This window comes from Bicyclus anynana, chromosome 4, assembly GCF_947172395.1.
Source record: "Bicyclus anynana chromosome 4, ilBicAnyn1.1, whole genome shotgun sequence".
NCBI classification, from domain to species: Eukaryota; Metazoa; Arthropoda; class Insecta; order Lepidoptera; family Nymphalidae; genus Bicyclus; species Bicyclus anynana.
Window position 1 is genome coordinate 18,996,149 of NC_069086.1, and position 26,722 is coordinate 19,022,870.

Consider the following 26,722-nt stretch of genomic DNA (forward strand, 5'->3'; position numbering starts at 1 on the left):
AAAGGATCAGCCTGGCTGCCCAGCGCGGATAAGTTAGCTTAAGTTCCCTATTGTATTCTTTCTCAATAAAAAAAAAAAAAAAATCTCGAGTTCGAAAACCGAATGGAACCGACATGGCACAAAGTTTACCGATCGTTTGAGTGTCAGTGAGACTATATTCATTTCATTCACTGATATTCATTGACTGAAATGAATATCAGTGAATGAAATGAAACTTATTTGTTTGATAGAACAAGTGTCATTACACATAGATTTGATGTTATCTTTAAAGTGCTGGTTATTATTTTAGTTTTTGCCTGTTGTGTTGTTATGTAATTAAAATTCGAGCCAAAAATACTTAAATAAATGATTCGACATCGATGAAACAATAACTTTTTTTTGTTTCTTTAGTTAGTAGGTATAACTCTCCCAATACATTATAAATAAATAATATAAAAAAATAAAGAATTGAAACAAATAAAAATATAATTTGTCTGTTCAAATTTTTTAAAGTATTTATGCCAAGCTGAGGGAATAATTTGGAAAAAACTCAAAAAAACATTTTCTTGTCCATCCAGTTAACTGGAGTTTAACTCGGGTTAAATCGAGTTTTGTTTTTTCCGAGTTGGCACATCCCTACACAATCCACAAACGTCAAATGAAGCTCGACTCGATCATTCGACTTGACCCACAGTCAAACAAATTCACAATTGTCACATGAAATGTCATTGTAGTAATATAATCTTTGGCCAATATTTTTCCGTCACTATCTGTGGCAGTCCTAAACATAGAATAATTATATAATTCGTCTGAGCCTTAGGCCTAGTTCGGACTACTTTAGTATTTACTAGGCATTAGGCCTAGTTCGGACTACTGTAATAATTTAGTATAATTTAGTCGAGTGCGAACAATTTTACCGTACTCGACTAAAATGCTAAAGTAGTCTGAAGTATGCCTAAGGGTAACAGAATAATATACTCTCAGGCCCACTTCGCACTACTTTAGTATTTTATTTTAATAATAATAATAATAATTTATTTACTTCAGGTTATACACCCATTTAAAATATACATAAATAAGTACAGATAATAATTAAATATAACAATTAAATAATAAATCTATAGAAATTTCTGAGAGCAAACATATTTCTTTTTTTTTTATTTCTTGTTCCTGTCGCGATGCACGGCAAGCCAATATTTTAGAATAGGGTTTTCAGGATACTCGGAGCATACACTGAGGATTTCATTACGACAGTTCCGGATACGAGACCAAAAAGACGCAATTCGCGATCTCACGATAGCGAAATAATCTGGTATTCTGGCGTCGGCAAACATGCCCGATGCGCTACAATATTTAGGCAGTTTCATCAGAATGCGGTATGCATTATTATACTGCACTCTGATGCTGCTACGTGCCTTTGAGGTGCAGTTGACCCAAAGCTGACTGGTGTAGAAGCATTGACAGTATGCTCTAAACAGTGTCAGCTTCGCTTCGGGACTGCACCTCGCAAACCGGCGAGCGAGCATGTTACACCGAACAGCCAAGGCCCTCCGTTCGCGCTCGATGTCGTCATTATCGCGCAAATCCTCAGTTAAAATATGCCCCAAGTATCTGAATTTGTTCACCCTTTCTATAGGAGATCCATCTAAGAACACTAAAGGCACATATTCCGGACCTTTACCTGCCCGAAATACCATCATCTGTGTTTTCTTGACATTATACTTTAGACCGTGATCCCTCGCATACTGTTCACAGATGTTCAGCAAGTGTCTAAGTCCCCTGATTGAGGGACTCAGAAGTACCATATCGTCCGCATAACTTAAGTTATTTACACATGTTGTACCTATATGACAGCCTACTTTGGCACTTCTGAGTTCTTCAATCAAGTCATTGACATATAGACTAAAAAGGTCCGGAGAAGTCAGCCCACCTTGACGCACGCCACACTCTAATCTAAAATCATTAGAGATAGCGTCGCCCCATTTTACAACGTTTGTTTGGTTCTCGTACCAATATCTCAACAAATCAACGGTTTTATTCGGTACATTGGACCTAATAAGTTTTTGCCACAGTAACTGATAGTTGACCAGGTCAAAAGCTCGGCTAAGATCTAAAAAACATGCATAGATTGATGTATTCCTATTTGTGTAGTAGCTGACCGTTGACTTGAGACTAAAAATCGCAGAATCTGTCGAGAGACCGGGACGAAAACCAAACTGTGCATCATCAATCTTTATATTCTGATTAACATCAGAATATATCAATCTCTCTAGTATTTTTCCAACAATAGTTCCTAATGAAATTGGTCTGTAGTTTTTGAGGCTAGAGAGATCGCCGGTTTTGTTTTTAGGGACAGGAACCACCACGGTTTTCATGAGGTTTTTTGGTAAATACCCTGAGTTTACCCAAAAAGAAAAGAATTCCGCCAGGACATTAAAACCTTGGTCACCCGCGTACAAGATGTGTTCCAGGCTGAGACCGTCAAAACCCGGGGACTTCCCCCTTGTCATTTTTACAACCACTTTGGCTACGTCATTACGTGTATATCGATAGAATTTTCCATCGATAGTTTCATTCTTATTAACATTACTGCAGCCTTTAACACATTCTGCCCGGACAGGTAACGGGTTTATTTTAAAATGATTTGAAAATAACTCAGCAATCGACTGAGAATCGTGTACGTTCTCCACACTCACGGGTAATTTAGTTTTGTAGTCAAGACGTTTAGTATTTTTCCAAAAATTTGCAAAGTTTTTGTCTGCTTGATGAGATGCCAAAATGTCCATCAAAATTTGTTCTTCATTATTCTGACACCATTTTAATTTAGACTTGAAAATTTTGCGACTCTCTGTCATATTGATGTAAACTTCCCCAGACTGCGGTTTTCCATACCATAGCCAACACTTATAGTAATATCTTGCATGTTGGTGGCTCTCACGTACGTGGTGGTTCCACCCCAAAACTTTTTTATGCCTTACCGGAACATCGCGACTAACACTCATTTTGGAACAATCCTGTAAGACTTTTACAAAGCTGTCGTAGTATTCGTCTAACAGATACAGGTGTGTATAACAAATCTTAAAATTATCGAAATCGCATACTTTACACTTAAAATAATGACTAGAAATATTGATATCACGTAACTTATCACAACAATTCGCATTATATAAATCAACTTCACGAGCGTTTCTTTTACCCCAGTAGATACCGGACATTAGGTTATTTTCCATCTGACTCGTAATTTTCCTAGGGAGTATATTTAATTGACAATTTAACATTAGAGGAAAATGGTCTGACCAATACACTCCAAGCTCAACTTTCGCTGAGATCACAGTTGTTTGAGCAGCCGCCGTCCCGAGGCAGTGGTCCAACCATCTTCTGGATCCGTTCGCGTCATTCACATACGTGAACGTGTCTGGAGGTAATAATTCTGTATCCACACACACAAGTGAGTGATCTCTGCAAAACGCAAAAAGCTCATTGCCGAAACGGGTCCCGGGATGCGCGTTGAAATCGCCCAGTACGTAGACCGCCTCGACGTCATTATCACTAATTGTAGCTTCGATACTTCCCAAGGTACTTATAAAATCCATTAGACAGTCTTCACTTCCATCGTCATAAGGTAGGTAAACGCTCATCACTAGAATATAGCGCCCGCCCAAATCAATTTGCACGGCCGCTAATCTGTCTTCAGTGCAGTCTATGATTGACGCGTTTGGAAATAATGACTTACGCCACATCAGTGCAAGACCTCCATACGGTCGCCCTTTTAGTATTCCTGCTGAGGTGTCAACCGCTGACTTAGCGAAACAAGTAAAGTCTTGACTGAGTTCGTTCACGAAACCCAAGTCGTGCGGAAGAAGCCACGTCTCTTGTAGTGCCAAAATATCTACACTTTCGGACAAGCTTCTTATTTGTTCGGCAGACCTCTTAATAGAACGGCAATTAAACGTAGCTATAGTTATTGTATGTATAGTTGCATTACCCATTTATGTAGGTTTATTAACGCCGATGGAAGATTTACGTTCACGGTAACGGCGATATACAACCCCTGATGGCCAGAAGTTAGGATCCAAAAAGGAATCTAATTTACTACTGGGTATTGACACTTTAAACGAGTTAAAGTTCGTCTCCTTAAACTGTGTGAGCAGCTCAACTTTATTGCACTGCTCACCCTGGTCCGTAATATGTGCGATAACATCTGAAACAGTAGCGGATTTTACAAGCCTGGAAACGTAAATAAAACACTGAGATTCTACTACTTGTATCCTCCCAGTAGTTTCCAAGGTGCCACGCAGATTATTCTTTTTATATCTCTGTTTCTTATTCTTAACCAGTATGAAATCGTCATCGCGTTCATTAGCGTTAGATATCGGCTTTATAGCTTTGTTGCAGGGCATACTATTTGCACCCGTCGGCGTATCTTGCATACGGGTGAGATTCGCGCGCCGCGTTCGTGGCGCTTTGTGAACAATATCGCGGTACGTCGGTGTAAATACCCTCTCAGCTGTCACTGTAGTTGGACTCGGACATGTTAACTTCTCGTGAGGCTGAGGCACAAGCGGTAGCGGTTTTTGGTGTACAGGAGTCGTTAGTACGATACCGTCCTCAGTGCTTCTCACCTTACCTTATTTTAGTCGAATACGAACGATTTTTGTGCGGTAAATCCAAAAATTGTTCGCACTCGACTAAAATACTGTACGGCTTCTTCAAACTATTTTGACTATTTAATCATAACGTATTTTAGCTTGTTGTTCTCTATCTGTATTACATTTCAATTTAAACCGTATCCCATAAAGTCTATTTTTAACCGACTTCCAAAAAGGAGGAGGTTCTACGTTCGGCTGTATGTATGTTTTTTTTTTTTTTTTTATGTATGTCCAGCGATAATTTCGTCATTTGTGGACCGATTTTGAAAATTCTTTTTTTGTTTTGAAGGGTTTGATTCCAGGGTGGTCCCATTTTTTTCATGTCAGGATCTGATGATGGCATCCTGGAGAAATTGAGGGGAACTTTCGAAAATCGTAGAGACGGCTAGTGCGTTTGTTAGTGTTTCCATAAGGTATTTTACACCACTACAATTTTATGAAGGTCTGGAGTTGGTCTGATGAAGGAGCCGATACACAGACGATGGAATTCGTCAACGATTTACAGCAGGTACCTTTTGTTTGGGCTTAATTTATTTGTATTGATGAGAACTTTCCACTTAGATGGGTTGTGACTGTATTAAGGGTCTGATGATGAAGACGAAGGACAGTGAAGAGAACTCCTCGACGGTTCACAGTAGCTACCTTGTGTTTGGACTTGATAAATTTGTATTGATGAGAACTTTCCACCTAGATGGGTTGTGACTGTATTAGGGGTCTGGTGATGAAGACGAAGGATAGTTAAGAGAACTCCTCGACGGTTCACAGTAGCTACCTTGTGTTTTGACTTGATAATTTTGTATTGATGAGAACTTTCCACTTGGATAGGTTGTGACTGTATTAGAGGTCTGGTGATGAAGATGAAGGAGAGTTAAGGGAACTCCTCGACGGTTCACAGTAGCTACCTTGTGTTTGGACTTGATAAATTTTATATTGATGAGAACTTTCCACCCATATAGATTGTGACTGCATAGGGGGTCTGGTGATGGAGACGGAGGACAGTCACCTTTCACGTTTTTCTGAATATTATTACGTGTGGATAAAGGGGGAGTGAAATTTTGTATATGAGTTAAGGTAGTATTTTTAAAATTGGGATTGTAGGACTTAGATACTTATCATAAGAAAATAACGTTTCAACTATTTGCTCATTATTTTTTGTTCACACTCAGTAGGTGTGCTAACACTAAAAATTAAAAAATAAAAATTTTAATAAAAAAAATTCAACCGACTTCCAACTCAAAAATTAACCTAAACTAAAAAGCAAAAAATAACATCTTACCTATGTGCTACCTTCTGATCACTTTGAAGGCGGTGCCAATCCAGTGTCATGTTTTAATTAAAGCCGTTTCTGAAAGAACCACAGAAATTGTGTAATTTAAACGGCTTGAATTAAAACATCACTGGCTTGGCACCGCCTTCAAACTGATCAGAAGGTAGCACATAGGTAAGATGTTATTTTTTGCTTTTTAGTTTAGGTTAATTTTTGAGTTGGAAGTCGGTTGAATTTTTTTTATTAAAATTTTTTTTTAAAGCAGAGACTGAAATGACAATTAGAAACGTCAAACATAAAAATAATGTGACCAGCACAGCATACAAAGAATAAGGTTGTCCTAACGATTCTGATTCGATTAAAATCGTTAAAAATAATACAATAATACATAAGAAATAAAATAAATGTACAAAATGTGTAATTATGATATCAATAACCAAAGTCACCGACATAGCTCAACGTGTCGCAAAGCTAAAGTGGCAAAGGGGCACATAGTTCGAAGAGCCGATGGTCCTTACGGTCCCAAGGTGCTGGATAGGCGACCCTGCTCTAGAAAATGCAGTGTTGGTCGACCGCCCATTAGGTGGACTGACGACATTAAGCGAGTCGCAGGTATTAGCTATTATATGCAGGCGGCTCAGGATCGTGATGTTTGGAAGTCCCTACAAAAGGCCTATGTCCTGCAGTGGACGTCCATTGGCTGATATGACGATGATGATGAACATACCTATAATAATTCTTATACGTTTCTACAACTTATAAATTACTTTATACTATGCAATAATTAATAGTTTGCATCCTTCATCATTGAAATACTTTTTATCGTAATCGAATTATAAATACAATTTATTGAATACATTGATAAAATCGGGAATTAGTTAAATATTTTCATCAATAATAATAATTTTTTTGGTCCTTAACTGACAAATCGATATTAAGGAATCATTTAATTCCTGAATATCGATTTTGTGACATCCCTATTTACTGCATATAAAAATCAGGTAACACATGAAACATCACTTTTGTCTCTGTAGAGAAAAAACACACTATAGTTAATACACTTTATGATGAGATGCCCTATCCCTTCAATGTACTCTATGAGTGTATGGTATAAACACCCGCGACACAAACTAAAAATTTTACACAAATCCACATTCCACACAAATCTCACGGGAACCATGGCTTTGGAAAAAAACAATTACCCATGTGTTAATCCAAGGTGTAATCAATTTCAATTTCAGCCAAATCCAATCAGCAGTTTTAGCATCAAAGAATTCACTTTTTTATTGTATATAATGTAAATCGTAGTAAGTGTAATCCAAGTAAGGCTCCAATCAAATCAAAATAAAAACAATAAAAACTCAAATTGATGCTTCTATTTATTGTATAATAATAATATATCTATAGCAAACCTTTCTAACATTTTAATATTCTAAACTCTAATTGTTGTTGCTTCAACAACTTCTTTGTTCTTGTGAGTTCCATCACAAAATGGTCTGTTCTTTGTTTGTTTGCAGTTACAGAGCCAGTAGTCTTTTGTTTTCTCCACCTTAAATATAATGGGCCTGAAACCAAATGTTACAAACAGATATTATACACTGTTAATGGACAGAAAAAGCTCCTCCTCCTCCTCAATAACTGCATGGTCAATGGTTCATATGTTGTACACTCTCCTCACACAACTTTTCTTAGTATGAGGAGAATTAAAAAGCAGTCATTTTAAAATGATATGACTAATGTCCTTTATTTTAAAAAAAAACCTATAAAAACTGTATAATATTTAGAAGTAAAACTTGTTTAGCTTTTCCTCTCAATGTCTGTTTGCAGCCTTGTGTGTGCATAGAGAAACTATTAGTTACATAAAACTTTACAACAAATTCTGTATCATATTGATTACAGATTTGTGATATACTACTATCTACAATACTATATATCTATTCTAATCTAATCTGTTGATTATCTAGTCTATCAATAATGTTGATAACTTCTGTAACTTTTGTAATAGATAGATAAATTTATTTACTAGATTCTATCAGATGCAATAATATGAGTGAACATTTTCCTTTATATTATTCTGTACATCTCTAAATATACTATGATAATAGAGAATCAATTAATTTACCTTTGTGTAATCTTCAGGTAAACATCTTTATGTGTGCCATCACAAAGTGGTTGAGACTTAGAGCGGCCGCACAGACACCAAGCATAGGTTTTTCCTTCTTGTAATGTTACTTTAAAAGGTTTCCTGTCATATATGATTCCATTATCCATTTGTTCATTAGCTGCATACACTTTTTTTAATGGATTACTTGGAATCTCGGGCTTCGGTGGTTTTGTGACGTATCCCGCTTGAAACTAAAACAAAACTTGCAATCAATATAGAACAACAGGTTACATTGTTTGCACATCAATGTATGATGTATAATAAAATAAAGTATTTAAACTTATCCTATAATTTTAGATAACATAATGTACTAACAGATTTTATGAAGGTATTGACTAGATTATACCGAATATTCCGATGAAGCATTTTAATTTAATTGAACCTACGATAGATATAATTTCAAATAGATAAAATTTTTAAAACACCTAGCCAATCAATTACACTCACAAGATATTATCTTAAACTTGAACGTTATTAGTAATATTAATATTTATTGATATTCTTAATTCTTATTGATATTTGTTAGGAAATAAATAACACTATAACAACCTAACCTAAAAAAAACACAGATTAAATCAAAACTTTTTTTACCCATTAAAAAGCAGTGTTACCAACTCTCCAAAATATTTATCCCTAAAGTTTGTGTCAAAAACCCTAAAATCGCCTTAATTGTTGAGTTGTCCCCCTAAAAATATAAATTCATAATAATTTAGAAAAAATATGCTGTAATATGTTTCAAGTCTATATTTAATACAGACAAAATATTACGTCTTTATCTGAAGATTCAGATTTTTTGAAATCATACATGTTGACAAAAAACAAATTTAACACTTTTTTTTATTTGATGAAAATTGCCGCCAGTTGCCTGAGAGTGGTTGTAAAATGACGATGATGATAAAGTCGCTAGTCGCTAGGAAAGAAATATTACATTTATCATCAATTTAAAAATATTAAAGAGTCGAAAAATCCCTGAAAATACCCCTAAAAATTTCAGACCCCTAAAAAATCCCATTTCACTTATTTGCCCCCTAAATCTGGGGGGAAAACCCCGAAGTTCGGAACCCTGTTGTTCAAAAGTCAATGTATGATGTTTTTTGCACATACTCCGTGTTCTGTGAGCACGTAGCACAGTTGTTGTCTGTTGAGATATGGTCGAGATATGTTCCTTGTTTGAGATGTTGAGATCACAGACCTTCATTTGTGGTCTGTGTCACAGACCTTCATTTGTGGTCTGTGTCACAGACGACAAATACAAATGTAGGTTGAGAATGAGATCTATAAAAATAAAATTTAAAACTTTACAAGTTCTGAAAATTTAAAGATGAATTAAAATTTATGGGAAATTAAAGTTGTTTATTAATTTAATTTACTTTATTAGTTTATTTATTGTAAAGTAGGTACAGTTTATAAATGTTTGTATTGATTCTGAGTTATGTCTAGAATAAGGGGAATAGAAGCTAGATTATTAAAACTGCAAAATAATGAGCAACAAGATTTGGACGGAGGAAATAAAAAATATGACGAAAACAAGGAGAAAAACGTTGAAACATTCGACTACAAGTTGGACGTAGAAAGTAGGTGTAAAATTTATTTTGTTTTGTGACACTTGAAGGTTATTTATTAAAATGTACCATCTCTACCTTCTGGTCGTTAAAATAATTATATCAAGAATTCAACCTTTTTTTAGACGAGCAAATGCAGGAGTTGCTGCACAAATTGCCTAAACTTGGCAAAATTTTTGATGTGCACAAGAAGATAGGTGAAGGCACATTTAGTACTGTGTACTTGGGCTCACTGAAGATGGACGCCGCCTTGCCCGAGGAGCACAAGCGATGGTTCGCCATCAAGCACCTGGTGCCCACCGCACACCCCGCCCGAATAGAGCACGAGCTGAGGTGTCTGCAGGACATGGGGTGAGGAATGTTATTCATTAGTTTATGTGAACGTTTCTGTTTCAAATGGTGATACCTAGTGGCGTGCATAAGGTTATTTAATGACTACTTTACTATTAGTGAGGCATTCACTAAGCTTTACCATATACAGTATACAAGCAAATTGTACAAATTGGAAAATTCCTTCTCCAATACAGGTTTGTGATTGTTTCTCAGGGTAGGCAGTGCATGACTTCATCAGTGCCTGCCACTGGTAATACCAGCTACTACACCAAAATATTAATGATAACATTCCTTTTTTTCTGTTGTCTTGTCATGTCTTTAATAATATTTAGTCTCTAAATTGGTGTTTAATGGTTCAAATATTTCTTAGATGATTAAGCAACAAACTGCATTTGGTGGAATGTTCAAGTCATGTAATATGTTGTCATATTCATATACTTAGAATTTTAATTATGAAACTTGAAAACTATTTGAGATATTTAAGTTATGAAAAAAGATTCAAAAAGAAGAGGAAAATTTCCTAAAAAAATTACCTAGATGGAAAATTAAATATTTTTTAACTTACTAGACGGAAATCCTTTCTTTAATCTTTGAAGAATAGCTCCACGAGAGGATAAAAATTTGAGATTTCCGGTTTAACAATTATGCAACTTGCAATGTTAATAGCCCAGTCGGATAAAATTGTTAATTAATTAATGGATAACTTTTTATAAAGTCGCGATAAAAATTTTTTTTCTACAGCATTTCATTCTTTCATTTGTCCTGTATTTTTTTTTTTTTTTTTTTTTCTTTTCTTGATATCTGCGATCAGTCGTTAAACTATAAGCAGGTGAGTTCTGTGACTTAGGGACGGTTTCTGACAGGAGAGCCAGAGCTCTGCCATCAACTACTCATTGAGCACGTCAGCTCGCTTCAGGCGCTTGATTCGCGGCGCTACCACCAGTGAGTTAGCGAGGCGATTGGGATGTCGGGTCAGCCTTTCTTTATGTTTTCTACAGTTGTTTTTGATTTCCTCAAAGATAGTTGGCATTTCCAGATATTGGTGGATTTCATCATTGCGAGTAAACCAAGGGGCATCAGTAATAATCCTTAATATATTATTTTGGATCCGTTGGATACGGATTGCGTTGGATTTACTGCAGGTGCCCCACAGCTGAATCCCGTAAAGCCAGATAGGTTTCAAGACTGCACAGTAAATGAGCAATTTGTTGTTAAGTCTCAGTGTAGACTGTCTGCCAAGTAACCAGAGCAGATTTCTAAACCTTGTGTTGAGCTCTTTTCTTTTATTGTCAATATGATATTTCCATGTCAATCGTCGGTCCAGATGGAAGCCCAAGTACCTAACACATGTTGTTGGCGGCAGGTCTTCGTTTCCTAGCTTAACAGGAGGGCAGTCCCCTTTTCGAAGTGCAAAGGTGATGTGATGGGATTTTGAAGCACTTGCTACATTTCGTCATTTAGAAAGCCACAGGTGGGTTGCATCAAGTTGATTTTGTAGGATTGAACTAGCACGATTTGCATCTTTATCGCAAGACAGGAAAGCTGCGTCATCAGCATATGTTGCAATGGTGACATCAGGTGATTGTGGTAAGTCACATGTAAATATGTTGTAAAGGACTGGGCCAAGAACCGAGCCTTGGGATACACCTGCTTTGTAGGTACAGAAACTGGATCTAGCGTCGCGCTGTTTAACTTGGAATATTTTGTTTTTAAGATAAGATGCAAGTAACAGGAACATAGAATGTGGTAGGAGTTTTTTGATTTTTACCAAGAGCCCTTTGTGCCACACTCTATCAAAGGCCTGTTTAACAATTATGCAACTTGCAATGTTAATAGCCCAGTCGGATAAAATTGTTAATTAATTAATGGATAACTTTTTATAAAGTCGCGATAAAAAAGTTTTCTACAGCATTTCATTCTTTCATTTGTCCTGTATATCTCTGAATTTTTTTAAAATTTTAATATCAACATTTAATACTTGCGGAAACGCGAGTACCCGTTTTCGGGCGTATTTTCAGCTCCCTGTAAAAATTATTAATATTGGTCCTACAATTTCGGGAGTCAGGAGTTTTTTAGGAAATTTCCTCCTCTTTTTCAATCTTTTTTCAAAATTTAAATATCTTAAATAGTTTTCAAGATATACCCAAAAAACTAAAACCCTTTTTTTTTGTTTACTAATTTGTTAATAACTTTGCAATTTTTTTGAGCAGGTCTTGAAATTTTTCAAAAACTCTAGATGCGATCCTGAATCAAATGAGCCCTCAACCATATTTTTCCGAGACTGTTTAAAAGTTTTGACCAATAAGACACTTGATGACTAGACTATACTAGACCAAAAATAAAGAGAATTTTATTTTTGAAGCTTTAGCTTTAGTTGTCATGCAATGCACTCATCACATTGGCCAGTATGTAGACCAATATGTTGGTTATCATGTTCTGAGATTGTTTGGAACATCCACAACATTTACCACAATGTTGGCCAGCGTGAAGAGATTTACGTAGTAGCTATTGTTGTTTCAGAGGGAAGCACAATGTGATTGGTGTGGAGCTGTGCCTCCGTAACTTGGACACAATAGTGTTTGTGATGCCTTATATACCTCATAGGAAATTTTCTGTGAGTATAAGCTGTGGAGACTTGTATGTATAAACTAAGTCCATCCTCTACTTTTACTGTAAAAATACAATAACGAAAAATATACACTGACAAATTGTTCACCCATAGGCAGGTTACTCAATGCAGCAATCAAAGGCTCACCTGAAGCATAGATCAGTTTTTGAATAATTAGTTTTTTACGTGAACTTCTTAAGTGAGTTTATATTTTCTATTAATATAAAATAAAATTTCAAGTGTTTCATTAAGGTATTTCTTATCCCTAATGTTTTTTTCAAAATTGATGTTGTGCTGTGGTTATAGGAATATGTCGGAGACATGGATGCAGAAGAGGTTCGGCAGTACATGACTGCTCTGCTGGTGGCGTTGAGACATGTGCATTCATTCGGAGTCATCCACCGGGACATCAAACCCAGCAACTTCCTTTACGATAGAGAGAATAGGAGGTAACGTTCATTTTATACATACAAATAAACTTCAATGGAATTTTAATAAATATGGTTAAGGATCAGAATGAAAGATAATAGCCCCTACAAATAATGAATAAGTTGAATATTTATTTACTAACAAAGTCCAAGTCCTTGGTAAGTGAAAATTGTACCTAATTTTGGTGACTCTTCAAATTAGACTTTATGTTGTGGTACTATGTACTAGCATTTTGAGAGTGACTTTATTACAGATATTTGTTAGTGGACTTCGGCCTGGCGCAGCGCACCACGAGCGAGCCGCCGCCCGCCGACGCGCCGCGCAAGCGGGCCCGGGATGAGGTGATTATGTCTTTACGTAGTGGCGAGTACGGACGACAATAAGCCCAAACACAGTGTGGAATATATTATATTTTGTTTATTAAAACAAACAAAATATTAATGAAGGCAGAAAATGCATTTTAATATAGCAATGTTTTTATTTATTGTATAACGCATGTCAGTGAGTGTATGACGATATTCAGGACGAGCCCGCGCACGACGCGAAGCGGATGGCGCTGGACCTGTCGCTGCGCGCGCGCGGCGTCGACACCGTCGCGCCGGTTGTGCCGCGCCGGACCATCCTGCCCAAGGTGCAAATACCAAAACAGAATATTCCGAAGGTAAGACAAAATGCAGCTTACAATATTATTTAAATATTCAATACAGATTTACTAGAGATATGCCGACTAACCGACTAGCTTGTTGTAAAGAGGTCAACTAGTCGGCTTAAGCCAATCACGGTTTTGGGAATTTCTGTAAAGCTTAGTTTAGGTACAGCTGATTTAAGCTCAAGTCGCCTGCGATTGTGCCGATGTGTTTTGTTTACTTGTATTGTTTTCTCAATTTTTGTTCACGCTTATGGAATGCCGAACAAGCGAAAGATTTAAAAAAAATCCTAAGTGTCGCGAGACAGCGTCCCTTAAATGTATGACAGGTAAATAAATTTGCTGCTGTGTGCAATTTTTCATCTCACTGCAGCAGGGAAAATGATAAATAAAATTGGCAATACATACCCTTTGTAATAAGTCTGTAGATGTAAAAAGTCGGCTAGTCGGCAAAAGTAATATTCGGCGCATTTCTACTTTTTTTTTTATTTTTTAAAAGAATATTTGAAGTTTATAATATGACCAATATTCCCATTCCCCTCCATCTAGTCGGGAAAGACTGTGCTAGGAGTGGGTGCGACAATAGACCAACGGGGTGAGAATTGAACCACCATCCCTCGGTGATGAGTCTGACTGCTCTTACCGTTGACCTATTATTTAAGCGCTTCATTGATCCTGTAGTTAGCTGGTTCAGCTACGGGCGATGAGGTCCAGGGTAGGAATTCTGGGTCAGCCTACAAAAAAATACGTTATTGGGATTTTTCTTGAAAGAAAAATCTTAATAGCAGCCAGGAGTTGCGAGTCGGCGGTGTCAGTCAGCTGTTGTGCGCAGAGCGCGCCGGGCGAGTGGCCGCCGGGCGCCGGGCGCTGCGCGTGCGCGGGCGCGGGCGGCGTGTGCAGCGCGTGCGCCGCGCGCCCCGCCGCCCGCGCGCCGCGCGCCGGCACGCAGGGCTTCCGCCCGCCCGAGGTGCTGCTGAAGAGCCCGCGCCAGGGCACGCGCGTGGACACGTGGGCGGCGGGCGTGGTGCTGGCCAGCCTGCTGACGGCGCGCTACCCCTTTTTCCGCGCCGCCGACGACGTGTCCGCGCTGGCCGAGCTGGCCGACCTGCTGGGCACCGAGCCGCTGCGCCGCACCGCGCACGCGCTCGGTACGGAACTGCCCTCATATACCTAACTACAGAATACACAATATTTCACCGCTGCATACTACCCTCAATATATTTAAATTGAGAAACTTACATGAACATATAAATTCATTTGGCGGCCAGTTTCACATACGATCCGTAGTAATGTTGTTTTGTGGTCCTTCGAGCCTGATATGTTTCTCCCGCAGGGCGTCGCATCGTGACGTCGTCGCGGCGCCGCGGGCTCTGCCTGCGCAAACTGGCTGCGCGCCTGCGCTCGCCCGCGCCCGCCTGCGCGCCCGCCGCCGCGCTCGCCTGCGCGCACTGCCGCGTGCCCGCGCACCAGTGCCTGTGCAGGGACGACACTCGCCCGGTAACGAACTTCATACATAATGATTCAATGCTTTTAAATTCCTCTCTGTCTGTCAGTCTCAGCTAATTGGAATTACTCACCAGATTTATATGTTACAGGTAGTTTAAGTTTATCTAGCATCATAAAAGAGCTTTTCTTTATCGAGGTCAGATAGACATAAAAAGAATTAAATTAAAGTTATTTTCCTTAATACAGTTTCACAAAGCGAGTGTTATCTTATGTGTTTACATGTATTCGCAGGCGGACGTAATAGACAACTCAGTGAGTATAGCAGGTTTTCCTGACTCGGCCTTCGCCCTGGCGGCCAAGCTTTTGGAGCCGCTGCCCAGCGAGCGCTACTCCGCCCAGCGCGCCCTGGAGCACCCCTTCCTGGCCGCGCCGGGAGCACCCAGCGCGGTCACTAACGAATAGCATGAGCTAGCGAGCAAACTCAATGTAAGTTGTGTCCGCAGACTTACTTGTACGATCTTACGCACACTTTATTTCATGTTATACTTAACTTACGGCCTTTTGAAAAGTCGTATTTATTTTTTTTCCAAATATCATATACTTTCTGCCCTGCTCCCTTGTAACTTTCTTCCTTTTAATATTCGTAATTTAGGAGTTGAGCATCGTTGTTCATAACTACATAATTTTTGTCATATATACAAGTATCTATTACAACAATGAGTTTATGGGAGCAGTTGGCTTCGTGAGAATATCTTGAGAATCTATTTTTTACTACCCATACACTGTAAACTTTGCTAGCAGAATTAATTTAGGAATACTTATTTATGAAATGACAGACTAAATAAGTATTATTTATATCTACATGTATGGGAATCGGTGCAGCTTTTGTGGTGTGACTACGAAAATGAGAATGTCTTTAATTTAGTGTGGAGGATGCCTGTCTGCTGTATGCTCAATAGTTCACTGTGACATGGTGCTACTGTGCCACAACCACTCATGGATCACAACACATCCACTTTACTTATTTGTGGTTTGTGTAAATACAGCATTCCCAAAGCAGTGAACTACACAGTCAAGTGCAAATACGACTTTTCAGGGCATAGCTCATGTTGGACACTGGTTATTGGTGTTTATATAATACAAAAATATTCCAAATGCCTCACTGATAAGTTTGTACAGGAGGCTTTGTTGCATTGTAACTTTTAATTTCATTTTGTATGAAATGTAGCTATTTTGTTGTAGTTATTGTTATTAACAGTTATTTAGTCAGTAAACTGGATCTCAGAGCTTAATATAAGTTTATAGTACAAAATGGGTGGTCACATTGTGAGGATCACTGCCTGTCTCTGTGCCTTAGTGTGTGTTCACTAGACCTAGACAATTGTTACCTCGTTGTTTCTATTCTCTTGAATAAATGTTGCTTCCAAAAAACCGTTTTCTTTACATCTCACTAGCGGTAGCCAGTTTCATCTGTGTAGTTTCCGTTTCAAGGCATACATATTATTATAGCCTGTGTAACTCGCTCAAGATGTTGCTTATCATTGGTGAAAGACACTTTAATATCAGTTTAGTGGTTTATGCGTGAAAATAACTAACAAAACAATATTTTAGGAGATAAGTACTATACATACTGACTAACATCACTGTCCATCAGAAACTCAAAGTTAAGAATTGCATATTATTGCAACAACTAGCGGACGCCCGCGACTTCGTCCGCGTAAATTTCGATGTCAACTTTACTACTGCCCCTACCCTACCCTACCCCTAACCTACCACTACCCCAACCCTACCCTACCCAACCCCTACATCTACCCTACCCCTACCCTACCCTGCCTTACCCCTACCTCCACCCTACCCCTACCCTACCCCAAACCTACCCCTACCTTACCTACACCCTACCCCCTTCCTACCCCTACCCTCCCCGTACCCTATCCCTTTCTTACCCCTATCTCACGCCTATCCTACCCCTACCCTACCTCTACCCCTACCCTACCACTACCCTAAACCCGGCCCTAAACCTACCCTACCCCTACACTACCCCTACGCTTCCCTACCCGTACCCTACCCTACCCTGTAACTTCTCTATCTGACTCCTACCCTTAGCAAAATCGGTCCAGTCCTTCGAGAGTGGTGGTATGACCAAGAGAAATAGAGACTTCTATGCTAATATAAGAGGTAAAGTCCGTGTGGTTGTACGAGGTAATCTCTGGATCTACTGGACCGATTTGGAAAATTGTTTTACCAATAGAAAGCTACGTTATTTGCGAGTGTCATAGGCTATGTTTGATCCCCATATTCACACGGAAACGGCAACTACGTAAATGAAAGCGCCGCGCGTCATATAGCGGAATTTCTGCGTCTTTTAGAAATTTTGTATTATCTCCGAAACTATTTAAGTAATTAACATACTGTAAAGGGCAAATCTTATCTCCATAATATCCTTGTGATTATTAAATAATTTATTTTAATAAGGATTAAAGTTTAGTTGTATAAATAATGACGTAAACCTAAGTATATAAAATTAATAATTTTTAAAACACAAAAGGTACTATATCTGCTAATATATAGAAGATAGATATATGGTGTCGCGGACTTTTTAGTAGAACTTTTAAAGATAAATAAAGTCTCCATACATTAATTTAAATTTTACACAATAGTTAAGGCAGCGCATGCGAATAAGTCTGTTTAAGAGGATTTTCGGTCCGACCTGTATGACAAAAACTGTGATAACTCGGCTAATATATATGATACCTATATGAAATATAGCCTATAGCACTCCCTGATAATGTAGCATTCTACTGGTGAAAGAATTTTTAAAATCGGACCAGTAGTTCCGAAGATTACCCCATTTAAAAAATGTGACAAACTTACAAACTTTACCTCTTTATAATATTAGTATAGATTGAGGTTAAGTTGAGGTATAAATAATGAAGAACTGTGTACTACATAGTAAAAATTTATTGTTTTATAAAAATATTACTAATTCATAAGCAGTCTCTGCATCATCGGTTGTTACCTGTTCTATGAGTTCAACTGCTTCAGTTGTGGCAAGTGTAGTAGGAACACAGGTGACTAACTGATTACATATTTTTTACTATTTATATTTTCCGCTCATTAGCATGTTTTAAGAGGTGCTCTAGAGGTGCAGGCGACTCGTCAGACAAGTTGTAACTATCAGTATAACATCAAACGGGAATGAGACGCTGCAAGCGCAAGCTGAGCGGACCTTTTACTGATTAGGCGAAACACTTTTTGGAACAAGCTATGGATAATGACAAACTAAAATGATACAAAGTGAGCGAATCCAGTTGACTGTTACCTGCTAGAGCTGTCGCGTTTTAACACAGAGTGAAGAGAATATAGTGACTGTTGTATATGAGAATATTGACTATTTTTATTTATTTATTAATATAATATTTATTTATTATTATATAAATTTAACTGCTGAACTTAATCAAATGAGCGAGTCAGTTTTTAAACTACTAGCTTAAAACGAAACACTATGTAGGCGGGTCTGGCGAGTTTTTACCACATATTTTCATTTCTGTGCCCTGCTTGCCTCTTTCTACAGAACATCGTTACCTACCCACTACAATCGCCTTTACCAGTTACACAGACTGTAACCGCTCCGCTCCACTCCCTACAGTTGATCAAAATCTTTGCAATTCTTTTATCTGCAAGTCCTTTCTGCAAGACTATCCGTATAACCGTTACAGAGTATTTAAGCTATTTTTTTCGCTTGCATTAAAATTAGCTATAAACATTTGTTTGTTACAAAATAAACCAATTTCAATTACATAAATTATAACTAAAATTAATCTTAATAAAAGTAATCACTAAATATTCTTATGCAAATAAATTATTTGACTAAAGTGACAAATTTTGCATAAAATTCTTTGAAAATTCCCATTTACAAATAGTAGTTAAGACAGCTGTTAATAATGTGTGGCAGATTGATCTCACTACAATTATGTAAGTGTGCAAGTTAAATTAAACAGGCTTGCAGATATTGTGCAGTCACATAGTTACATATATACATTGTGGGTACAACTATCAAGCCTCCACACCACCAGGTGAATCAATGTTTCAAAATATAAAACTATATGCTGATAGCATTATAAATACAGTGTCCTCTGAGACAACAGTGTTGCACCATTGTGATAATATATCACAGAATGTGACAACATATCATAGAATGTGACACATCATAGAATGTGACAGGCGCAAGTAACCTATAGGAACACAGGTGAGCAGACAGGAATAGAGAGGTGGTCACAGTACAGTGAAAATGCTTGATAATAATGTTCACGAATTTTAGGGCCGTGGTATGTGTCACTTACTCAAGTGACCATTTAATAAACTTAAGTTATTGTACAGAACAACATTTTCACATACAGATCACTGTCAATCAAACACTTACACAGACAGGCAATGGAGTAGTTTCATTTTTGAAAATCAGTACTCATTTAAAACAATGTTGCCCAAGGTTACCGGCCATTATAAAGGCAGATGCAAACCTAAGATGGTAAACAAGAGTACTAGAAAAAGACATGTGTTAACTATACTACAGCCTTTCTTGATGAGTACTGTTCACCAACAAACAAAATAAAAATGAGGGCATAAATCACTAGTCATTTCACATCTAATAATATTTATAATTAACTTGTTCTTATATTAATGAAAATAAATTTCATTAACAAGCTTAGAACAACTAGATATGTTTAATATATTTTATATAACATTTTTTAAACAAACCATACATAATTTAAAATAAATAAGTTATGAAATTACATACACTTTCTACCTTCATTTCTAATTTCTTTGTTGGTAAACAGTACTCATCAAGAAAGGCTGTATGTGCTTCACATTGTCCCAGCCTATAACTTCTTAACCTAGCCTAAGTTTGACACTATATCTGTGCATGGAAACATTGCATTGTCCAGAAGCTCCTCTCCAATGTCACTCAACACAACACTAGTTCTTCCAGAAGTTAGGGTTTTGCTGCAACCGCCGCTCAAAGTTCTGGTACCAGGTGTGCAGTGTGTTGAGAGGTATGTACGACACGCCGGGCGTTGGCGTCATCTGCTCCTGAGTCACAGAGAAGGAAGCCACAAAGTTGACGAGATGCTCTAACATCTTCTGAGCGAAGGTCACATAGGAGTATGTCTGTTGTGCCTAAAAACATAAAATATTAATAATATGAAGGTTTACCAAGATTTCTCAGTAATAACTAAATTTTATATTGAGGGTCTAAAAACTTCATCCGTATTTATAAAATACTAGAGGACGCCCTCAACTTTGTTCGTGTAAAATCTGTAATTTTCACCTGTGGATTATTGTGTGAATAAAGTAGCCTATGTTCTACTCCAAGATTCACTTTATGTCTATACCAAATTTAATTCAAATTGGTTCAGTGGTTTAGTCATGAAAAAGTAACAGACAGACTGACTTTCTTTTGCATCTATAATATTTGTTCATTGTTATCAACTCATATTGGGCTCACTGCTGAGCTCGAGTCTCCTCTCAGAATGTGAGAGTTTAGGCCAATAGTTAACCAAGCTGGCCTAATGCCACTGAAGGAAAACATTGTGGGGAAACCTGGATACCAGGGAATTTTCTTAATTCTCTACCTACATATGTTTTTTTTTATTCTTTACAAGTTAGCCCTTGACTACAATCTCACCTGATGGTAAGTGATGATGCAGTCTAAGTTGGAAGTGGGCTAACTTGTTATGAGGAGGATGGAAATCCACACCCTTTTCGGTTTCTACACGGCATCGTACGGGAACGCTAAATCGCATGGCGGTAGGGTGGTAACTAGCCACGGCCGTAGCCTCCCACCAGCCAGACCTGGACAAATTAAGAAAATCTCAGTCTGCCCAGCCGGGGATCGAACCCAGGACCTCCGTCTTGTAAATCCACCGCGCATATCTACTGTGCCACGGAGGCTGTCATAGTGAAGTCTGCCAATCCACATTTTTTTTTTTTTTTTTTTTAAAAAGAATATTTGCCATATCTTTTTTTTATAATATGACCAATATTCCCATTGCCCTCCAACTAGTCGGGAAAGACTGTGCTAGGAGTGGGTACGACAATAGACCAACGGGGCGGGGATCGAACCACCACCCTTCGGTGATGAGGCCGACCACACTTACCGTTGAGCTATTGTGGCTTTAATTTATAATATTAGTATAGAAATATAGATAATAATCAATCATTGTGATTGTACTAAGGTTTGATATTCATATAAATTGAAGCATCAACACACAAACAAACAAGATAACTTTTACAGCAGTAAAAATAATTATATTTACCTCTGAGTTTGGAAGTAGTTGTGCATTCGCTTCTGGTTCTATAGAAATTCCAATTTGTGCATTATGACAAATTTGTTGTTGACCAAATGCACCCATAAATTTATTTTCATCTGAAAAATGATTGATTTATATTTGATTTATTCAATTAAAAAAATCACATATTATTAGTATATAGACTTACCTGATAGTTCGTGCAGTTTTTTCAAGTTAGATATCTTAAATATAGCGGAAGGCTTAGCGTTGGAGACGTGCCCCAGCGGCTGCCAGTTGGGCGGCGCGGCGGGGTCGGGCCAGCTCCAGTACACCACGGCCACCGTGCCCGCCGGCAGCGGCGTCGCGCCCGTCAGGAACACCACCGCGTGGTTGATGGAGTCCACGTCCAGGATGGTGGTGACCAGACTCGTCTCCGACACGGGCGTGAAGTCTGTCTGCACCTGTGACCCGCAAATACCGATCTTATTGATGCCCTCTTTGGTTATGTTACAAATTATAAACAACCAATAATATTGACCCATACCAAGCGACCTGATACGATTAATCCAAAAATGTTAGCCATGTTTCTTTAACTACACGCTAAACTAAAGTATTTAAGTTATAATTTTAATGTTTTAATAAAAAATAAAGTATCACTTCATTCTAGAAAGAACTCGTAGGATTGCTTTGGAATTTGGATTTCGATTTGTGTATTTTGTCTTTGTCTTGACTAGCCTTGATGATGGGTGGTCGATGACAGTGACACTGACAGTCTGCTGTCTGACAGAGGTGGACAGCAGTGCTGCCAGCCTCAAAAAACTAAAAAAACACCAACTCACCAAAAAAAAAGTTTATGTAATTATTGTAATTTGTAATGCCAATTGCCAATGTAAGCCAAGCCAAATGTAATGTCACAGTGTCTTGAAGGTATTTTTTATATAGGTCACAGATTAAAGAATATTAGGAGATAGGAGGAGACTGGAGATAGAGCGCACGGAACACGATGATGTCGTATTCGTTCTAAATACTAATACTTTCAGCGTCGCATCAGTAATTCAGTAACAAATAACTTTCAATATTATTTCAAGAAAAATGGCGTCCTAAATTTTTAAATATACAAAAAAAAATGAACTAAAAACTGTTCACAAAATCTAAAGAAATAAGGTGGAGTATTTGTTTATCGATTATTATATTAAATACAATTAATAAGAAAAAAAATTGTGTATGCGGATGTCAAGGAGACGCATGAAATTTGTTTTTTTTTTTAAATGGGTTTCATCGGCTTCACCACGCTGCTTTTAAAGACTCTAAGTAAAGACTCATTCTGAATATTCCTTATTCTATGTTAGTACGTAAATCATCCGGTATTTTAATAAAAAGGTGAAATAGGGGTTGAAAGATTACATGGATTTCCCCGCGAAGTCGCGGGTGTCCGCTAGTTACAAGTATAAATTATTTGTCTGCTTGTCATTTACCTGTTCTTGTCGCAAATGCTTAGTTATTAATATATATGATATGTAATAAAACATTTTTTTTTAAATATTTGTCCGGACTCTTCTGTGGAACAGCTGAACCGATTTTAATGGGACTTTCACTGGAAGATAGGATAAAGAGATGCATAAACCCATGGTTTCTGGGAAATGTGAAAACTTTTCTATTGTGTGTAGTCACAGTGGCATTATTGATAGATGAACCGATTTTGAAGGGATTTAAAGTTTAGAATTTAAACAGAAATATATTTTTTAAAAATTAATCAGAGCATAATATTTCAAGGAAATAATAATATTAAACATGATTGAGCAGAAATATTTTTATTGACTTAAATTTGTAAGCAAACAAAATAAATAACATCTTCTTATCTATAATACAAAGAACTTAATAGTTAGTAAATAAAACTTTGAAATTAGTTAAGAAATAGATTTACTTAAATAGGAAGATCAACAAAATATACAAAAACTACAACCAGTAGACTGTTTAGACATGTACCTAATTTGCATAAATGCATTAATTTAAAGTTTAAAGAGAGCAGCGGAGGACGGCCGCTGATAATGGTGGGAGGCCAACTCTCACTGATAAGTGATAACATAAGCAAATAGTATAAACTAAGATAAGCCAGTGCGACTGCTGTCTGCTGGTGAGCGAGCTACATTCAACTAATTATAACACAATTATATAAATTACATTTCAATCAAATATATCACAATTGTTGCTCTGCATCTACTTCTAACAGGAATTATTGATTGGTAAGGCATAACAATATAATTATAATCTAATTATTGAAACAATTAATTAGAATCTAAATGATTTGCTATCTTCACCTTGCTCCATTGCAAGTTTTTGAAACAATTATTCCATTTAAACACTGATATGAGATACTCGTTCTTTAGTTACATATTATTATTATAAATAATCTAATTGTATTATTACATATTATTGTTATTATCTAGTAATTTAATTTAGGGTTCCAAGAATAATCCTACATTGGAAAGCTTGTGTAACTTGATTAGTAATTATTATTATTATTGTACTGATCATTTATTTATATTAGTAATGAGCGTTATAGATGCTCTCACTCATAATTTAATCTCTCATGTACGGATAATCAATGTCACGGAGAGGGACAAATGTTTCCTTGATGGACTGGGGCGTGGTCCAGCGCATGACATAGTTGGGCCCGCCCGCCTTGTCGTTGGTGCCGGACATGCGGCCGCCGCCGAACGGCTGCTGCCCCACCACGGAGCCTGTGGACTTGTCATTTATATAGAAGTTACCCGCTGTCATCTTCAGCTCCTCGAGAGCTGTGTCTAGGAACTTGCGATCAGATGCATACACTGCACCAGTTAATGCAAACTTTGTTGATGTACCAACGAGATCTAATGCCTTGCTGAGATCCTTATCTCCATACACGTAAATAGTGAGCACCGGCCCGAATATTTCTTCAATCATCAACTTGTCATGTGGGTCGGCAGTCTCAATGATAGTGGGTTGCACGAAGTAGCCTTTGCTGCCGTCAAATTCTCCACCTCCCAGAATTTTGTTTTTGGGATTGTTCTTTGCATTTTTGATGTAAGTTGTGATTCGAGTGAAGGCTTTGTCATCTATGACAGCACCTGTGAAAACTTTGAAGTCTGTGGGGTCACCGATTTTCAGTTTGGACCGCTCTTCCAACAGACCCTGCTTTATGGGTTCATAAAGGGATCTCGGTATATACATTCTTGAGCAAGCTGAACATTTTTGCCCACAGTATTCAAAAGCTGATCTAATTGTAGAAGTCACAACTGTTTGGACATCTGCCGAAGGATGGACAAAGTGATAGTTTTTACCCCCACATTCTCCAATTAATCTAGGGTAGTTTCGGTAGCGACTGAGATTCTTGCCGACCTCATTCCACAGCCAGTTAAAGGTGGGCACGGACCCTGTGAAGTTGACTCCGGCCAAGAAAGGCGACGAGGTGATGGTGCGGCCGAACGTGGGTCCGTCGGCCGGCACGAAGTTGACGACGCCGGCCGGCACGCCTGCCTCGCGCATGATGTTGAAGATGCGCCAGTTGGAGAGCAGCGCCGTGTCCGAGGGCTTCCACAGCACGCCGTTGCCCATGAGCGCGGGCGTGTACGCCAGGTTGCCTCCGATGGCGGTGAAGTTGAATGGACTGATGGCGGCGATGAAGCCGTCCAGCCCGCGGAATCTCAGCGAGTTCCTGGTGACGGCCGGCTCCTCGGAGATGGGCTGATACTTGGCGTTCTCCTTCAGGAAGAAGACGTTGAAGCGGATGAAGTCGATGAGCTCGGCGGCGGAGTCGATCTCCGCCTGCACGGCGGTCTTGGACTGGCCCAGCATGGTGGCGGCGTTGAGGCGCTGGCGGTGCTCGCCCGCCATGAGGTCGGCGGCGCGATGCCACACGCGCACGCGCTCCTCCAGCGGCGTGCGGTCCCAGCGCCGCTGCGCCTCCACCGACACCTGGATCGCCTTCTGGATGGTCTTCTCGCCCGCGTAGTAGTACTTGGCGAGCTTGCGGCCGTGGTCGTGCGGCATCACCTGGTACTGCGGCTCGCCCTCCTTGATGTTCTGGTCGCCGATGACGATGGGCACCTCCTCGGTGACGGCGGCGGTGCGCTCGAGCTCGCTCTGCAGCTCGGCGCGCTCGCTGCTGCCGGCGCGGTAGCCGAGCACGGGCTCGTTCTTCACATCGAAGTCGTCGAACTTCGGCAGCTCCACGACGCTCGACGCGCAGCGCTCCAGCGAGCGCGCCCGCAGCGCCGTCCGGGAGCAGATCGCAGAAATCATCTCGTCACTCGTTTATTTCAGTGCAGAGCGAAGCACGTCGTTCGTTTCGAATCTGAATCGGGGACAATTGCGAGTCCGAGATCGATGAAATCCTATAGTATAGAAGTAGAACTAATAGCAAATGAAGGCTGTTACGTAAATGTACGGGTGCGCGCTTCGCGTTCTCGCTCGCCGACTGCAGCCGCGCGGCGTGAGGCGCGACGAGAGGAAAACTACTCGCGGAGACTTGAGTTTGGCAACGACGATCTAAACACGCACGAATTATTAAATGACCTTCACCAAATCACATTTTGTAGTGAACACGAATTGCATGTTCGATTTTTGCGACGTCTGTGAAAGAGATGAAACGTTGCATGTCGTGAGCGAGGCAAAATCTCAGTGGAGTCACTTCGCATAGATTTTATATTGATAGATCATTTTCTTATCAGAATGCGTCGAAATCTTATTGGAAAGAATAATCGAGAATAACGGATAAAAGGCATACATGTGAAGAAAAAAATACGCCAACTACACGAAGCCGAACGAAGAATCCGCGACCTGCGACAGCGAGAGCAGTGTTACCAACTCTTCAAAATATTTATCCCTAAAGTTGGTGTCAAAACCCCTAAAATCGCCTTAATTATTGAGTTGTCCCCCTAAAAAATATAAATTCATAATAATTTAGAAATAATATTCTGTCATATGTTTCAAAAGTCTATATTTAATACAGACAAAATACTACGTCTTTATCTGAATGTTCAGATTTTTTGAAATCATACATGTTGACAATGAATAAATTTACCAATTTTTTTTATTCGATGAAAATTGCCTCCAATTGCCCTAGAGTGGTTGTAGAATAACGTATTATATGTCGTTATAAGTCGCTAGGCCAAGAAAGAAATATTAAAATTATCATCAATTTAAAAATATTAAAGAGTCAAAAAATCCCTGAAAATACCCCTAAAAATTTCAGACCCCTAAAAAAATCCCATTTCACTTATTTGCCCCCTAAATCTGGGGGGAAAACCCCTAAGTTGGGAACCCTGAGCGAGAGCGACCTTCAAACGTCAAATAAGTCGTTCTGTCAAT

The 26,722-nt window shown here is 38.7% G+C and overlaps 4 protein-coding genes across 7 annotated transcripts; 1 reads left to right on the forward strand and 3 right to left on the reverse strand.

Moving 5' to 3' along the window:
* Window positions 1-7,256: 7,256 nt before the first annotated feature.
* Window positions 7,257-8,658, reverse strand: LOC112049164 (CDGSH iron-sulfur domain-containing protein 3, mitochondrial). Of its 2 annotated transcripts, none has more exons than XM_052881328.1 (3): window positions 8,507-8,658; window positions 8,018-8,250; window positions 7,257-7,460 (listed from the first exon to the last, which is right to left on the reverse strand). In XM_052881328.1, the coding sequence occupies exons 2-3, from the start codon at window positions 8,164-8,166 to the stop codon at window positions 7,328-7,330; spliced, it is 282 nt and encodes a 93-aa protein (XP_052737288.1). In that variant the 5' UTR covers window positions 8,167-8,250; window positions 8,507-8,658; the 3' UTR covers window positions 7,257-7,327. The 2 variants fall into 2 exon arrangements, with proteins under 2 accessions (XP_052737288.1, XP_023942727.1); XM_024086959.2 differs by having other exon boundaries at window positions 8,375-8,626.
* Window positions 8,659-9,296: 638 nt separating this feature from the next.
* Window positions 9,297-18,851, forward strand: LOC112049179 (cell division cycle 7-related protein kinase). 3 transcript variants are annotated; one of them, XM_052881331.1, is made up of 10 exons: window positions 9,297-9,633; window positions 9,747-9,972; window positions 12,475-12,568; window positions 12,869-13,011; window positions 13,245-13,332; window positions 13,515-13,652; window positions 14,423-14,497; window positions 14,562-14,785; window positions 14,971-15,134; window positions 15,375-18,851. In XM_052881331.1, exons 1-10 carry the CDS (start codon window positions 9,492-9,494, stop codon window positions 15,416-15,418), a joined length of 1,338 nt encoding a protein of 445 aa, XP_052737291.1. In that variant the 5' UTR covers window positions 9,297-9,491; the 3' UTR covers window positions 15,419-18,851. The 3 variants fall into 3 exon arrangements, with proteins under 3 accessions (XP_052737291.1, XP_052737292.1, XP_052737290.1); XM_052881332.1 differs by having other exon boundaries at window positions 14,426-14,497; XM_052881330.1 differs by having other exon boundaries at window positions 14,470-14,785.
* On the reverse strand, window positions 18,024-22,127 carry LOC112049175 (protein OPI10 homolog). Its single transcript, XM_024086972.2, has 4 exons — window positions 21,915-22,127; window positions 21,579-21,831; window positions 21,398-21,507; window positions 18,024-20,258 (listed from the first exon to the last, which is right to left on the reverse strand). Exons 1-4 carry the CDS (start codon window positions 21,951-21,953, stop codon window positions 20,058-20,060), a joined length of 603 nt encoding a protein of 200 aa, XP_023942740.1. The 5' UTR covers window positions 21,954-22,127; the 3' UTR covers window positions 18,024-20,057.
* A 1,038-nt stretch (window positions 22,128-23,165) lies between these two features.
* LOC112049174 (delta-1-pyrroline-5-carboxylate dehydrogenase, mitochondrial) lies at window positions 23,166-26,220 on the reverse strand. Its single transcript, XM_024086971.2, has one exon. It carries the CDS (start codon window positions 25,652-25,654, stop codon window positions 23,951-23,953), a length of 1,704 nt encoding a protein of 567 aa, XP_023942739.1. The 5' UTR covers window positions 25,655-26,220; the 3' UTR covers window positions 23,166-23,950.
* Between the last annotated feature and the right edge of the window lie 502 nt (window positions 26,221-26,722).

Bases quoted from the DNA above. Each gene is read 5' to 3' on its own strand.
- LOC112049174 (XM_024086971.2), bottom strand. From the start codon at position 25,654: ATGATTTCTGCGATCTGCTCCCGGACGGCGCTGCGGGCGCGCTCGCTG.
- LOC112049179 (XM_052881330.1), top strand. From the start codon at position 9,492: ATGTCTAGAATAAGGGGAATAGAAGCTAGATTATTAAAACTGCAAAAT. The intron at 13,333-13,514 runs GTGATTATGTCT...GACGATATTCAG, and splicing joins GCAAGCGGGCCCGGGATGAG to GACGAGCCCGCGCACGACGC. The intron at 14,786-14,970 runs GTACGGAACTGC...TTTCTCCCGCAG, and splicing joins CCGCACCGCGCACGCGCTCG to GGCGTCGCATCGTGACGTCG.
- LOC112049164 (XM_024086959.2), bottom strand. From the start codon at position 8,425: ATGCTTCATCGGAATATTCGGTATAATCTAGTCAATACCTTCATAAAA. The intron at 8,251-8,374 runs GTTAGTACATTA...GTTTTGTTTTAG, and splicing joins TCAATACCTTCATAAAATCT to TTTCAAGCGGGATACGTCAC. The intron at 7,461-8,017 runs GTAAATTAATTG...ATTTGGTTTCAG, and splicing joins TACCTGAAGATTACACAAAG to GCCCATTATATTTAAGGTGG.
- LOC112049175 (XM_024086972.2), bottom strand. From the start codon at position 21,953: ATGGCTAACATTTTTGGATTAATCGTATCAGGTCGCTTG. The intron at 21,832-21,914 runs GTATGGGTCAAT...TGCGGGTCACAG, and splicing joins TAATCGTATCAGGTCGCTTG to GTGCAGACAGACTTCACGCC. The intron at 21,508-21,578 runs GTAAGTCTATAT...ATCATTTTTCAG, and splicing joins AAAACTGCACGAACTATCAG to ATGAAAATAAATTTATGGGT.